Below are 13,228 nucleotides of genomic sequence, written 5' to 3' on the forward strand. Positions count from 1 at the left end.
CTTTCGTTTTCCCACATGGATATGGAAAGAATAATTTGACCTTCATTGGTCTTTTGTCCACACATTTCTTTCACTGGACACAGGTAAGATGTTATATAACATAAACCTGCAATGACAAGTCATGATTTTTTTAATATGTAATAACTCGTAGTGTATTCTCAACTCCTCGCTCTCTTGGAGGAAACAGTCTTTTCTCTTCTATCCCAGACATTCATAAGCGTAACCTTTGTGCCAGTTAACTCAAGTAATTCAACACTATTCACAGGAGGACAATGAAATTCATTTTTCTACATGGGGGCAACAGCTTGTTGTTTCCTGTCCTGGTTGAAAAAGTTAGAGAGATGTAACAAACACTGGGCTACAGGGTGCAAAATATGAATTTGAGATTTAAAACAACAAAAAAATAAAAAACTGCTGGTGTAGAAAAAGGAGTGCGGTGTCAGTGTCAACATGTAATGGATTAATGTGATGGACATGAACCTCAATCTCAGCTCATACAACTCAACTTTGATGCGTCTTTAAAGCAGGTATTTGTGAACAAAACTCCACGGTATTTTCAGCTCTGAAAACTGACACATCTCTCTATTTTTGATTCACAATAATTCATTTCATGCATTTAAACACAGAGGAAAGACACTATCTTTGTGTCCTGATGGGAACACTGAATCACATGGACAACTTGCCTCAGAGGATAGATGATACCTGACCTACATTTACAACACAAAGTGTTGGAGGGTGTGTCTGTGTATGTGTGTGGGTGAGTCTGTGAAGCCCCCTCTCATAATGAAAGGCATACATACAGGTGTTAAGGTATACAGGTGTACAGGTATGAGGGTGAAAAAGGGTGGAAAATAGAGGAAATGGGGAGGAGCTACCTGAAGCCATATGGACAGAATTGATGGGAAACATATATATAGCTGTGAAGCTTGACCCTCCATCAGTCTCTCACACCGTCTGTCCCTCTGGAGCCATCATCCGTTGCTAGCGTAACCATGAGAGGTGAGACTAGATATAATAAGACAAAAGAGTTGCAACAGTTAACATGGACATGGAGATGTACTGTATGTTAAGATGTGAGAGTACAATTATCTGCTTCCCTTTCTGAGTTTTCTGCTACATGCCTTTGCTCTTCTTCCTTCAGCTATTGTACTGCTGTGTCTGCTGGAATCAGCGTTGGTCCGAGCCAATGATTATTCATGGGGTGGACCTGGCAAGAGCACAGAAGGCATCGATCCCAACACGGAAAATAGTGAGTGACAGATTTTTTTTTTCCAAGTCAAAGGACACACTCGTCCTGTCTGCACATAATCTGATCTGCATCAACTTCAACCTGGTGTGTGTATGTGTGTGTGTTCAGTCTGTGTTACGGACCAGGCGTCATGTGGCTGCTGTCTGATGCAGCAGCAGATACACAGGATGAAGATGTTTTTTAACATGAGCCTCAATGAGCTGGAGAAGGAACTCACAAAATCAAAGACCGTCCTCAACAACATCAGAGGTGAGATAAGTGCATGAGTTACATTATATAGGGGCTTTACCCATTGCAGCTTCATAACAAGTCTTATTTCTCTTCCCCTGCACATCCAGCCAGTCGAAGCGCCTTCTCTGTCGCTCTGACCAATGAGAAAAATTTGAACTGCTTTGGCCCCTTCCGCGACGACAAGCTCATCGCCTACAAACACGTCTTCATCAACCTGGGAGACGGCTACAGTGTGGACACGGGCATCTTCACTGTTCCCCGCTCCGGTGTCTACAGCCTCGCCCTCACTATCTACAGTGACGCTGGTTCTCCTGGTAACAGCCTGGCCGCCTGCGCCAGCCTGCAGGTCAACGGCAAGGTGGTGTCAGGACCCAGAGAAAGAAATATGCAAGACCAAGAGGACAGTGCCACTATTGTTGTGGCCCTCCACCTGAAGGCTGGGGACAAGGTGGCTGTCAACTTGCCCATCGGATGTTTCCTCTGCGATGACAAAAGCCACTATAACACTTTCACTGGTTTCCTGCTGTATGCTACTGACTAAGTTAGGGAAATGTAGCTGCTCTGGGTTTTGTGCCAACTGTTACCATAATGACGTGGTTTGAATCCAAGGTGACAGCTGTGCCATGTATCCCCTAATCTATCTGATCTTTTGTACTCTCACCCATCTCAACATAATGCTCTCGTATTCATTTTGATTGTTTTATTTCATCATAGCCATGCTCAATATTATCCTTCAAGTCCAAATGCTTTTGAAGCCTTTTCAAATATCAGAAATCAAATTTCAAAATGTTGTAAGCCTTTGTTACTATTGTCCATGCCCTGACTTTCCTTACACCCAATGTCATACATCTAATGTCACACGTTCTTTTTTTCTTGTGGCTGTAAATCTTCCAGTGACTGATTTTGTGTGATGGAAATATGTGGTCTGCAAAATGACAAGATAATAAAGAAGAATTTTGAACAAAATACCAGCATTGAGAGGTTTTTTCTTTTCAATCTCCACAAAAGCACTAATCTACTTGAGATTTAAAATAATACTCTATTGACTCTACTGATTTAGCATTGCCTATATCATTGTTGGAGTCACGATGGACGGTTTGAAAAGAGGATAAAAGGAAATGCAGCCAAACGAGAGATATCATCTTTTTTCTTACGCACATTGACACACATTGCTTCCTTGACAAAACGTCATTCTTTCATTACCCAAAATGCACCTCAACCACCAACAGTTCGGTTGGAGATTTGGGTGTGTAACACTAGTAGCAGTTAATGTAGCCTCAAGCAGAGTTGAGGAGTCAGCTACACTCCATTGGAGCCACAAAAGACTTTTTCGGTTGCTCCAGAATTTTTAATACAATACAATTTTAATACATTTTTAAATATATGTAGCTAATTTCAAGTCAAACCTTATGCACAATTAAAGAAATTAATGCAATTAACTATAGCAAAGCTACCCTAGATCGAAATCTAGTTTAGCAAATTGACAATGTACATATGACACAAAATAAACTACTTGAATCACAATGCAAATATGAATGTAGTTGAACAGCCAGCATGTCTATGAGGATGAACACTTCCAGACTGACAAACACATTTAAACACCTACAAGAAATTTAGATGTAACTTAATCTGTAGGCTTTTTTTTTGGATTGTGGCAACCCCCAACAAACTGGTCAAACTGGGTTCAAACCAGCATGTTCTTGCTGTAGAGCAATAGTTCTGTCTGCACTCACCAGGATTACTGGGACTGATATGCATTACAGCTGCAAGTCTAATGTATTTGGACTTATAGACTACACAAGTCTCGCTTTTATCTCAGTAATGTCTTGAGGGAATTTCCTCAAATTTGGTACAAACATTCACTTGGACTCATTAGATTTTGGTGGTCAAAGGTCAAAGTTCAAGGTGACCCTGACCTGAAAGCACAAATCAATACATCAATCATGACACAATTTAACACAAATGTCTAACGGGATGAAATGATGAAGTGATGTTATTTTACATCCAAATGGTCAAAGGTCAACTTCACTGTGACATCATAATGTTCTGCAAAAACACTTCTGGATATTATACAACACTGTAACTCAGGAAGGGGAGACTGTGACCGTATTTCCTGGTTGGTTGGCGAAGGCATACAACTGTGAGGTGGCAATCCAAGAAAGCAGCCGTGGTAGCTACAGGTGGTTGGACTGGGCCGCCGAATCAGACAGTGCATGGCTCAAAAATCCTGTACGTCTATAAAAATAATTTCAAACATGAAGCTCTACCAACCATAATGTCTGGCTGCTGATGAGAACACTGAACTCTGCATACAGTACATCTCATCTCAGGTGATAGATGATACCTGGCTGGCATCAACAACAAAGGGCCCTGGAGGGTGTGTGTCTGATTGTGTGTGAATTTTAGAAAATGAGGGCCCCTAGTGATGAAGAAATACATCTCCAGTTATAAAGTTATAAAGCCAAATGGGGCGGACAATAAATTAAAACAAGGAGGAGCGACATTAAAAAGAGGAGGAATAAAACTGAGAGGTTACAAGGGAGGGGCTCCTCAAAAAATATATATCCCCAACTCCTGTCTTATGATCAGTCAACGCACTTTCCATCCTTGTGAAGCTTTGGTCTTTTACCAGCATCAACATGAGAGGTGAGACGAGATACAAGTTGCACTTACAGTGGCATAATATCTAGGAGGGAGATGGTTGGAGCTTCATAGAGAACTTGGACTTCACAATGAGTTTTCAACTGAAAAGTCCGACATAACAGAAGTAGTTCAGGTTAGAAATATTCTGACTGTAGGTTGCTTATTAGTGATCTTTTATAATATAATGCTTTTAACATAAAATGGTTCAAGAGTGATTAAAAGAAAAGTGTTTTCTGGGTTTAGTGGTTTATAGCTTTGCTCTTTCCCCCCCAGCTATTGTATTGCTGTGTCTGCTGCATGCTTTTGGTGGGGATACACAATATGCCTGGGATGGACCTGTCCAGACAACACCGCAGACAACAGTGCAACCAGAGCAAACAGAGGCCGATACAAGCGATAGTGAGAGACTGTTAAGGAAATAAGTCTGTCCTTTTTGTCTATACATTGTCAGTGATTCTGCACAGTCTCATCTGCAAGCTAATGTATTTTGTGCCCTGTGTGTGTGTGTGTGTGTGTGTGTGTGTGTGTGTGTGTGTGTGTGTGTGTGTGTGTGTGCAGTGTGTCTTGAGGACCAGTCGTCCTGTGGCTGCTGTCTGCTTCAGAGAAATATAAAAAGGTTGGAGTGGTTCTTTAACCTGACCATTGAAGAAATGAACAAGGAGCTGACAGCAGCAAAGATGAACCTCAACAACATGAGAGGTGAGTTACACAAACCAGGAGACAGTGCAGAACATCATCAAATCCTTTTCTTATACCTCTAACCTGACTGTTTCTCTGCAGCCAGCCGCAGCGCCTTCTCTGTCGCTCTAACTGATGACAAAATGTTGAGCTGCTACGGCCCCTTCAGTGACGACAAGCTCATCGTCTACAAACATGTCTTCCTCAACCTGGGCGACAGCTACAATATGCAGACAGGTATCTTCACTGCTCCTCGCTCTGGTGTCTACAGCTTCGCCGTCACCATCTTCAGCGTTGTTACTTCTGGTAAAATGGCCACAAGTGCTAATCTGCAGGTCAACGGCCAAGCGATGGCCACACTCCTCGAACAAAATGGCAATGACACTGAGGACAGCGCCACTGTCGTTGTGGCCTTGCAGCTGAAGGCTGGGGATGAGGTGGCTGTCAACCTGCTCAAAAGATATTCTATCTGTGATAACAACAGCCACTTTAACACTTTCACTGGCTTCCTGCTCTATGCTACTGACTAAGTTAGCTTTGTACCATCTCATGCCCTGTACTGACAAGGTTTCAGCCTGCTAGACGACATCTCTCTCTGGTGACGGTCATGACTTGTAGCCCCTAATCTTTGTCTGATATACTCTATATCACCCCCTGAGTAATTGATTTTTATCTGGATTCAACCCACGCCTTGTATGAGCTTGCAAACCTTTTAAACCTGTGTTTCATGTCTTTTTCATGTCACATATCAAGTATCTTGTTTGTACTAGCTGTTGATCTTTAACTCACTGAAATGATGTGATGCACATTGTGATAGAAATATGAATTTAAAAAAAATCTGTGTCTGAGACTTACCAACAAAATAAAATAAACAGACTTCTGAAGAAACTAGCTGGCATTGTGAATTGTTTCCATCCCCATCAAAGAAACCAAAGATGAAAAAGTGATGCCTACATTAAAGACATTGATGCTGGATTATAAAAATAAGATAATGGTTAATATAATGAACATTTTGGGTTTGAGTTACACATGATAAAACATTTCATCGAAGCCCCTCAGTTACGCTGTGTCATTACACCTTCCTCACAGTGAATTTAAAAGGATGCCATGTACATCAACACACAGATAAAGTCTAAATATAATAAATCCAGCGCAACGACAGTAACATGTTGTTAAGATCTTTATTTAAAGACTAATGCCCAACAATATCTGAAATACACTGTGGACTATTTTAATATATCTCCCTCTGTATTTAATGCTTAACTCTGGACACAACATAGCTATGATGGATCACAGAAGCACAGAAGAAGAATGTGTCAGGGTTAAATGAGAGTGAGAGTGACCTATTACATACAGTATATAAAGATTTCCGCCTATTTTAAAGCCGTATTTAATACAGACTCTTCATTATCTAAGACAGCAACAGCTTCTAGTAGGATGAGTGCAGTTAACCATTTTATCAAATTGGATATATTTTTATATAAAATGACAAATGAGACAATGATGCTGTTTTGTGATTTCCTACATGTGGCACAGAATTTCAATTAAACTATAATGAGGTTCTTCAAACCGTTTCTTTGTCTGTTGATGAGACTGCACAGACACCTTTCCCCAGACAGTAGCAGACAATAGATGATACCTGGCCTGCATCAACTACACAAAGCCCAGGAGGGTGTGTGTGTGTGTGTGTGTGTGTGTCTGCTTGAGTGTGATATTAGAAAGTGAGAGCACCTGGTGATGACGATAAAACATCCATAGTGATACGCTTATAAAGGCAGATAAGCAGATGATTAAAAGAAAAAGAAAAGGAGGAGCGATTTCAGAAGAGGAGGAATAAAACAAGGGAGGAGCTCTGAGAAAAATATATATCCATGACACTTCCTCTCTCGTTCAGTCTATCACACCTTCCATCCTCCTGAAGCTGTTATCACTTAGCGTCAACATGAGAGGTGAGACTAAATACATTTACAGAGGTAGCAATGGTTCAGATATGTAACAGTACAGTAACAGGCATCTAATGTAAAGCTCTTACCCCCCCAGCTATTGTATTGCTCTGTCTGCTGCGTGCAGCTTTTGCTGGTTTCTCTAATCCCTGGAATGGACCTCCCCTCACAACACCAGAACCCAACACAGGCGATGGTGAGGAATTGTGGGTACATAATCAGAGTGTCTGCGCATGTTTTTTTTAATCTCCAAATGTATTTACGTGTGTTTGCGTTCAGCGTGCAGCATGGACCAGGGCTCCTGTGGCTGCTGTCTGATCCAGCAAAAGGTGAACATGATCAAGATGTACTTTAACATGACCCTGGCCAAGCTGGAGAAGGAATACTTACAAACAAAGCAAAGTCTCTGCGATATTGAAGGTTGGTGACACATGCATGAGTTACACATAGCAGGAAAGAGTTCAGATGATAAAACACACTTTAGATTTTGCTTAATGTTTGCTTTTCTAACCTGTCTTCTCTTCTCCCCTCTGCGTCTCCAGCCAGCCGCACTGCCTTCTCTGTCGCTCTCTTCAATGATGTTACTTTTCAGTGCTATGGCCCATTCACTTTGAACACCAACATCATCTACAAGCATGTCTTCCTTAACCTGGGTGATAGCTACAGTGTGGACACTGGTATCTTTACCGTGCCCCACTCTGGTGTTTACACCATTGCCATTACCATCTACAGTGACGCTGGTTCTTCTGGCAGACTCCTGGCTGCCTGCGCCTGCCTGCAGGTGAACGGCCAGGTGGTGAGCCAATCCAGAGAGCAAAACAGAGATGACCAAGAGGACAGTGCCACTGTTGTTTTGGTCCTGCAACTGATGGCTGGGGACAAGGTGGCTGTCAACCTGCCTGAAGGTTGTTTCCTCTGCGAATACAACAGCTTCTTTAACACTTTCAGCGCCTTTCTGCTTTATGCTACTGAATAAGTTAGGAAAGTGTAGCGCGCTGGTTTTTATACCAACTCTTGCCCAACTAACAAGGTTAGAGTCTGCTAGATGAAATCTGTCTGTTGCGCCCTCATCTCATCTCAATCTGCTCTTCTTGGGGGAAGCCAGGTCTTTAATCCATCACATCTGGATTCATGTTTTGATTTGAAAGCTTACAAAGAGAATCTTTGTTGCTTCTTGTTGAAATGATGTTGTGTAATGTTTCAGAGGAATAAACTAAACACCAGTGCACCATGTAAAATCACAAGGAAATAAATAAGTTGGAACAAAGCATTTGATTTTGTTTTAACTGAAAAGATATGTGATGTCATTAAGGAAATTGTTGACAAAATGAAAGTATTGAAGTATAACCCTTACTCTCCTGTCTGATGTTAGTAAATAACATATAAACATTGAAATAAAGCACTTTCCTGACAGTTTTGGTTACTCTGTGTATGAACCCTTCTTACAGAACAACATGAAGTGAAATTAAAATGATTTCACTACCCAGGTGAGCTAGAGTCCATAATAAAGTGTAGATTACAATATAATACATATAATGAGATACATACAGTATGTTAATGTTTAGTTAGACAGTAATTTTAAGGCCTTTTACGACACACGTTCACAACATTAAAAATACTAATGATAACATTAAGTGCACAGGTACAGGTTCAGCATTTAAATATATGACTTTTTAAGTTTTACAGATGTTTATAGAGACAGTCATTAAAATTAAATTAAATTAAAAATGAAACCAAAATGAGTAAAAAAAAAAAAAGAAATCTTTAACTCTAAAACTCCTGCTTCAACCTGGCTCAGTTACACACCTCTAATCCCAATGTTGTAACCCTCAGTTCCCCCTCTTCTCCTTTCTCACCATTCCTCCATCCCGTCCCAGTGCAGTGGAAGGGGCCTCTGCCCTGTGACAAATGGGACTGCAACTGTACTTTCAATCGCCAGCGTGGATGCTGCTGTGGAGCCAATGACTTTTACCAAGTAGAAGAGGATACTTTCATTAGGATTAAATATCTGTCTAATATTGTTAAAGTTAATAAATAAATAATAAGCTTCATGACTTCAGCAGATGATGTTCTGTAAGTTCTGACCACCCATTCTTGGAGGAATTTGTTTGTCTCCCTGCAGGGCAGAGATACAGGTCCACTAGGGTTAAAAGCAATAGATTTAAACATATCAAAGAGCAATAAATAAACCTAAACCTTGACTGCACCTTCCAGTGGTTTGACACTTTTAATGAACAGATACATCTTATTTATTTAGCTGTTTGCTGTAACTGCTGTGATCAATGTCCAATGTTCTCTTGCATGTTGTTTGTGTGTCTTCTACTGTGGATCAACTTTCCCCTTGAGGGACAATAAAGACCTCTGAACTCTGAACCACAGCTATCACAATGGAAAGAGTTAATGTTACAGGACACTGAATATATGCACTCATGCTAATTTTATGCAGCTGAAACAAGCTGACACAACACTGACATGTCATCACCTGTATAGTTGCCATGACAAAGTTTAGGAAACAGTCTCCTACTATCATATCCAGCAGACGAAACAAAATGTATTATTTATTAGTATTTATCTGAAGTTGTATTTTTGGTCGGCTGGTGAATGTAAATCCAATATTCTCTCTCTTTTAGTTCTGTTTTTGGTCACCACCAACCTATGAGGGGTTGGTACATTATCATGATGCAAACTTTTGTCTGTCTGCTGCGTGGTGCTTCTAACTGTGTGGCCGAAAAGTAACACTGATGAGAGCACTGACGGTAAACTAAAATAGTTTTAAACTGTGGGCTGGACAATTACAACAATGATCTGAAAGATGCTGCAAAAATCTTTGTAGAGCTGAGAGAAAACTTCAGAGCTGTGTTTACCTCTGGGTTCACCTTTCAACTTTATTTTAAAGCCTAGGTAGGTGTGAACACCTTCTTTAAAGATCGGATCATTTATCATCTGGATAACATATCTGGTTACAGATCGCATTTTAATACCAGGTGTAGACTTGGTGCTACTGATGTAAAGTATCATTGGATAAATTGATCCAGAGAGCCACGTTAGCCAAAGACACTCAAGCTACTATGTGTGGATCCCCCCCAAAATTTTAATCACAAATTTCTGGCAACCCTGGGCCCTTTTGAACAGCTCAAAAATGCATCTAACATTGTTTTGCACCATGATACTTCATGTATACAAAGCAGACATAAAACACCTGATACACCATGGCCTCCATCTAGCAGATCAGATTATGTGAAGAACCAGGTTAGCTGACTTGGGACTCCATACATGTAGACAATGCATTGCCCCAGGAGCAAAGAAAGCTTGAAAAGTCTACACAGTAAACACCTTGTTATCTAATAGGACTGGGGAGGGAAAACAAGGGCAAATGACAGTGCAACTCCAGGTTACAAAAAACCGGCAGAGATGAATGACAGCACTGGTATTTTGCTTTGAGATCTGTAAATATGTAAAGAGCAATACATGTGAATAAACCTCCAGTACTCCTACAAAGACTATGTTCAAGTTGATTTTCCTATAGCAATCCTAAACATGAATGAAAATTCAATCTATACTAAGGCTGCGGTTATGCTGATGTATTGGACAAATAATAAAAATTGTCCCAGTGGCGCTACAAAGTCAGAAAGTTCATTTTCACATCTGTAATGGTTGATGCGTCAGACGTGATCTACGTGGTGGGCAGCTGGCCTACTGAGATTGCCATGCCTAGCACCAAGCCAGACTGAGAATGTTTTTGTGCAAGAACATTTTTTTTTTGTTATATTGTTATATTGATTGTGCAAAGGTTAAAAGTCTCCCCATTGCCAAACCTCACCCAAATAACACCATAAGAACATTCAAGGTCTTCAACAGCTCTACAGTCAGCTAACAAAAGAAATGTAGAACAACCAACTCTAAATCAGGATTAAGATGGCACCCAGCTTTTTTTTTTATTTGACCTGTGCAACAAATCCTGCACTTCTATGTATTTTCTTGAATCTGTCACTGAAACACAAGATGAAAGATGGCAACACCTTGCTGTTCCTGATAATCGCTTTGTGCGCCATTATTGACTAAATATTGCAATGCAACTCAAGATCATTTCATTCGCATGAATGTGGAGTGAACTTCAGCCAAGAAACAAACTACAATCAGTACATCTGGGTCTCCAGCAATATCCAAAGGGAAAATAACTATGGGAAAACTCAGTATCACTTCTCTCTTCCTTCTGTCTCAGCATGAGAACCGGGTGACAGTTTCTATTGTTGTCAGATGTAGGCCTTTATCAATGGACCAATAACTCTTTCCTATCTGCTTCCTCTGTCTTCTCATCTGCAGACCATAATGTCCTCAGGGACCTGACAACAATGTCCACCAGCTGGTGTCCTCTGAAAAACGGCAACCAGACACCACTGTCCTGATTAGAGGTATTATGGTCCCAACAATAAGGTGCTGAAAGGTGCAACAAAATCAATTCTTGTTCTTTCACACTAAAGGAAAAACATCTACTGTACTGTGTTACCGGGGATGCACCTGGCTATTTTGGTAACTGGAGTGTGGATCTTTGGCTGTAAAACCTGTGTGTGTGTGAGGCGGAGCTTCTGTGATTCGCCTCCTCAGGGGGAGGATCACCTGTAGTGCATCAGTAAGAAGCTAAAAACCAACGCCTGCTTTAAAACTCTGACCCTCAGTTTCACAAACTCAAACTCACAAGAACTTGACAGTCTTTCAGAACAAGGACAGGGAGGAACAAAAACAGTAAGTTTTATGTTTCTATCCTCTCATATCTCTCACCAAACATTGCTTAAAAGAGAAGCCGTCCAAAATTGGTCACTCAGGTTGTCAACCACCAACCAATGCAATAGCCTTGATAAAGACTGTCACAAATGATAAAGCTTTGTCTTTTCTCTTTTAAATCTTTTTGCTAATTATTGGGTGTAGTGTTTGAATTATGTGGTTTTGTGACACAAACACAGGTTGGACAGAATGGGTTTGAGTTTGGAGGTCATTTTTTTTTTTTAAATATAGCAAGTTATTGTTAGATTATGTATCTTAAAGCACAATTAAGGCATTAAGCACCAAGTCAATTGTGTTATATATATTTCCTGTTACTTCTGGATTGTTTTACCTGTATGTTAATTGTTATTTTATGTTTATTTTTTTGACTTCTGACCACTGGGGTAAAAAACAAACCTACCTAAATTAATGTAATCTCATCTTTTAGCTCTGTTTTGGCACAGACATATTTTTAGCTGCTAGATGTCTGCTTTTCTTTAAGAGCAGTTAGTTAACTTGGTTAGCTTTGATTAATTAATGCTTGGCAGATATCTTACCTACAAGACACAGGTGATTTGTTTCAGCTAGGTAGTAAACACTGCGGCTTGAAAACTGTCTAGAGTTTGAAATTAAAACCAGGGAAAATTTGGTTTCAAAGTGAATGTTCAGTAGACTTCTAGGTTACATAGACATTTAAATGAATAAAACATTATTTCAATGTGGGCAGGTTACACTCAATTAATTGCATAATGGATGGTGTTGGACAGTTAATGAGAGCCAAACCATACAGTGTATTTGTGGCCAGGGAACCAAAATAATGTGACCCTGACTAGTCCAACAAGTGATACTAAAGATGTATTTTAGTGACTGGACTGCACTGACCATGTTGCCTCTCGTCTGGGTGCATATTAATTCATGATTAATCCAATTCTGAATACTTCTTTTCAGATGCCTGCATTACCGGCTTTGTTCCTGTTGGGGTCTCTGTTTCTCTGTGGTCGTGTGGAGGCCCAATCCTCCACCACTGAAATGCTGAAACAGGCTGCACGTAAGCCACACAAACCGCCACATTTTAATCATCCATCAGTATATGCACATACATTTCAATTTCAATGTTCATATTATCCAGATGTAGGTCTTTTGTAACCCAAATATGTGCTATTTTTAATCTTTAATTTATTTGATAAAGTCATCAGAGCAAGAATATTCATCTGCAGCAAACTCCTGCTTCAACCTGGCTCAGTTACACACCTATAAACCCAATGTTGTAACTCTCAGTTCCCCCTCTTCTCCTTTCTCACCATTCCTCCATCCCGTCCCAGTGCAGTGGAAGGGGCCTCTGCCCTGTGACAAATGGGACTGCAACTGTACTTTCAATCGCCAGCGTGGATGCTGCTGTGGAGCCAATGACTTTTACCAAGTAGAAGAGGATACCTTCATTAGGATTAAATATCTGTGGCACGATATCAGCACACTGAATGAGAGAGTGCAGGCGCTCACAGGTAAACACACTTACGCTGATGGATGGGAGTCTTAGACCAACATGTACGGCAATATACACAAAAAACGGATACTGGACACTTAGCTTTGCTGTAGAAAAAATCTGTCTCTCTCTTACTTCCAGCTGGCGTCAAGGTTGCCTTCAAAGCCACCATAGACCCAAATATTGCTGTTGCAATTCCTGGATCTACTGATCACTGCTTTGGTCCTTTCAATACTAATG

At 40.5% G+C, this 13,228-nt stretch overlaps 1 protein-coding gene across 1 annotated transcript; it reads left to right on the top strand.

The window, feature by feature from the left end:
• The first annotated feature begins 992 nt into the window (after positions 1-992).
• On the top strand, positions 993-2,021 carry LOC111232804 (complement C1q-like protein 4). The gene is made up of 4 exons (XM_022760457.1): positions 993-999; positions 1,142-1,249; positions 1,358-1,498; positions 1,588-2,021. Exons 1-4 carry the CDS (start codon positions 993-995, stop codon positions 2,019-2,021), a joined length of 690 nt encoding a protein of 229 aa, XP_022616178.1.
• The last annotated feature ends 11,207 nt before the right edge of the window (positions 2,022-13,228 follow it).

The sequence above is a fragment of the Seriola dumerili genome, unplaced genomic scaffold (assembly GCF_002260705.1).
Source record: "Seriola dumerili isolate Sdu_G_001 unplaced genomic scaffold, Sdu_1.0 BDQW01000337.1, whole genome shotgun sequence".
NCBI classification, from domain to species: Eukaryota; Metazoa; Chordata; class Actinopteri; order Carangiformes; family Carangidae; genus Seriola; species Seriola dumerili.

Excerpts from the sequence above, each read along its gene's own strand:
- LOC111232804 (XM_022760457.1), top strand. Across the intron at positions 1,250-1,357 it reads CGATCCCAACACGGAAAATA|TCTGTGTTACGGACCAGGCG; the intron begins GTGAGTGACAGA and ends GTGTGTGTTCAG. Across the intron at positions 1,499-1,587 it reads CGTCCTCAACAACATCAGAG|CCAGTCGAAGCGCCTTCTCT; the intron begins GTGAGATAAGTG and ends CTGCACATCCAG.